At 43.1% G+C, this 3,081-nt stretch overlaps 1 protein-coding gene across 1 annotated transcript; it reads right to left on the reverse strand.

The window, feature by feature from the left end:
* Positions 1–642: 642 nt before the first annotated feature.
* Positions 643–1,730, reverse strand: GGI43DRAFT_419312 (SDR family NAD(P)-dependent oxidoreductase). Its single transcript, XM_083207658.1, has one exon. It carries the CDS (start codon positions 1,659–1,661, stop codon positions 882–884), a length of 780 nt encoding a protein of 259 aa, XP_083055040.1. The 5' UTR covers positions 1,662–1,730; the 3' UTR covers positions 643–881.
* Positions 1,731–3,081: the final 1,351 nt, after the last annotated feature.

Below are 3,081 nucleotides of genomic sequence, written 5' to 3' on the forward strand. Positions count from 1 at the left end.
CCATACGTATCTTTATCGCACGGTGAGCGCAAGAGATTGAACTGTTAAGCTCTTCACCTCTGCCAAATATCTCTTTTAAAGATTCTTTGTATTTATTACTAAGATTCATACTTATCAAGACTGGATCTCGATCCATTTTTGAGATAATAATAATCAGAGCCTATTATACAGTAATTCAGTTATTAGATCTTTCTCTCGTGACGTATTAGTAGCTTGTGCTAATCTGTGAATCATCTCTTATAGCACGCTGAATGATACAGCAATCAGTCAGTGCTGTAAAATCGGCGGATGCAATATCTGTAAATTATATATTTGCCTGCCAGTTGTAGGTTAACAATAGTCAACAGTCAGCTTATATTAACTTTTAGCCAAGGTTGACGATAGTCGAAGGTCGGGCTATGTTAAGTTTCCTTTTATTAGTCAGTTAGTTGCACTCGATCTGTAGTATATACCTTTTATTGTAACTATTAGATGTTGGCTTGTAATACTTAAATTTATATTAAGATATTGTATTGATATGGAATTATAGCCTCTTTTTAATAAAATTTGTGGTTTGTAAGATTTTAGATGCATATTGCCTGTATCAATACGCCCTTGTTTCTTTTTCGCTGGAGCGATAACAGCACCACTGTTTCTTATGGGTTTGTTATAACCAAAGTTTACTGTATTAGTAGATTCAGAACTAAAGAAACAAGTCTAGCTTAGCTGTGTACAAGCTGAGCAGGTCTATATATACATGTAGTACAGCTACATATAATGGCTGAGCTGCTAAGTAGGTCTGACTCATCACAATTTGATCGTTTTTTCCCCCTTGTTATAGACTGAATTTATGCTTTGGCAAGCCTCTCGTTAAAGTGTTATTCGCGCCGGTTCCGTCTGAATTATGCAGCAAGGCCACCGTCCACCATCAAGATCTGGCCAGTGATGAAGGACGCCTTCGATGAGGCCAGAAACGCAACTGCCTCAGCAATTTCCGCAGCCTCGCCCCAGCGCTTAAGCGGCGTCACCTCAGTGGCGCCCTCCAGCAGCGCCCGTGTCGGCGTTTCCATCATTGGCAGCACCATACCCGCGTTAATAACGCCAGGTCCCACTGCATTGGCGCGGATACCGTAAGCAGCCTCTTCGTGGGCGAGCTGGCGCACCATCATTGTTACCGCCGCCTTGGGTGTCGCTGAAAGCGCATCGCACGGCACAGTGCGATTCACCGCGCTAGTAACCAGCGCCACGAACGAGCCGCCCTTGCCCTCACGCAGTATCGGCACGCCGACCTGCGCAATGTTATAGAAGCCATAGACATCAGTTTCAATAACTCCGCGGAAAGACTCCTCCTTAAATTCCGCCAGTGGGCCCGTATCAAATACAAGCCCGCCGGCAGACACTACCGTATGCACGCGCTTATATGTTTCCACAGCATGCTTAAAGACGGCCTCAACCGCCTTACGATCAGTGACGTCGCAGGCTATTGCGCTCGCTTTACGCCCGAGCTTGCGCACCTCCTCCACCAGAGACTCAGCTTCAGCGGAGCGCGACCGGTAGGTAACGACAATGTTGGAACCGCGCTCCGCCATCAGGCCAGCGCTAGCGCGGCCGAGGCCGCCCGAGCCGCCGAAGACTACGGCGCAGCCTTCGGAAAATTCAGGTTGGGTGACGCCAAAAGCCATTGTAGTTTCTCTTTGTTGTTTTTTCAGCGTGCAGCGCAGTGGATGGCTTTGTAGATTGAGGGATTGTTGGTTCGTGTAAGCAGTGTCTTGAGGAATGAAAGGCTCTTCATTTTCTCTTATATAAGTAAATAAAACGGTGTGGACCTACGCAATCCCCAGTAACTCATGCCCCGTAAAAACATGCTACCTTATTCCCTTGCAAAATTCACTAGTGGAGCTCCCCGGAAATCAGCCCTGTTTTAACCAAAATAACCAATAGAGTAGCTGGCCAATCCCAGCATGATATATTAGCGAATTTTGCGAGAGAATACGGTATCATCTGCGTTTAATTCTAGGTCCATGTTTCGTACGAAGTATTACTATATCGAATCATGTGTGGGTCGGAGAATGGATAGTGTATGCTAGGTATTATAGCAGGACCCGCTGGGCGGCCTAACGGTTTTCAAGCCCCGATGAATAAGCTTACACTGTAGCATTGAAGCATTCTCATATCTTCAGGGCTATAATTGAACAGTTTCATCGGAAAAGAAGAAAAAAAATAAAAAGTGGGGGCTTGGCTATATATTCCCCCCTTTATTCTGTCTCACCGCTGTTTCTCTGTTCTGCAGCTAGCAGATCACTGCCTATCTGCTCACATATGAACAATCGATCCCTGTTAAACCGTTAGACCTGTGACAGCAGGCCCACTTCGCGGACCATCCCGGGAGGCGAGAGCCTAACCGGATACTGGGGGCCTAGCTTCTCGCAGCAGATCAGCACCAAGAACGGCATGACATTGATGACCAGCTGCCTGTTGTAGAGCGCCTTCTAAGGGGGATTAAACTATCCACCTGTAGTTTCAGTAGTGGGAACCAAGCAAGCGAGACAGACTGCGGCACTTGGAATCCGAAGAGTAGCCCCATGTAGTTGGGTCCAAGTGCCACCCCCATACTAGTACACGGACGTCGTCCGTCTTCAAGTCCTTCCCTGTTTCCTCAAGCCGCTGTCCAGCAAGCCTACCAGTTAAGTTAAACTGGTACCTAACTAACTACCTCCTTTATCCAAACACCTAAATTAATAAATATCTAAATCAATTCAATAAAAGGAAAAACAATATATATAATAATATTATAATAATAAATACACTAGGTTTTTGTAACTTATTTGAACTTATACAGCTGTATTTACAGATAAAACTTTTATAATATTATAATAAAAACTTTTTGTATTTTAATCTGAAAATAATAAAAGTTTTAGAACTGTTTTAAAATTATAAAATTTAAATCAGTTAATATTTAATTGCATTTAATTAAAAAATATAAATATTATAGAAGGGATAATTAATAAACAAGCTAGAAATAAATATAAATGTAAAGTTAAAAGCAGCTGCTATGATAAAAAAATTATTATATAATAAGTTATACTAACTCTAATCAGGACT

The sequence above is a fragment of the Trichoderma evansii genome, assembly GCF_050947405.1.
Source record: "Trichoderma evansii strain SZMC 28006 chromosome Unknown GGI43scaffold_49, whole genome shotgun sequence".
Taxonomy (NCBI): Eukaryota; Fungi; Ascomycota; class Sordariomycetes; order Hypocreales; family Hypocreaceae; genus Trichoderma; species Trichoderma evansii.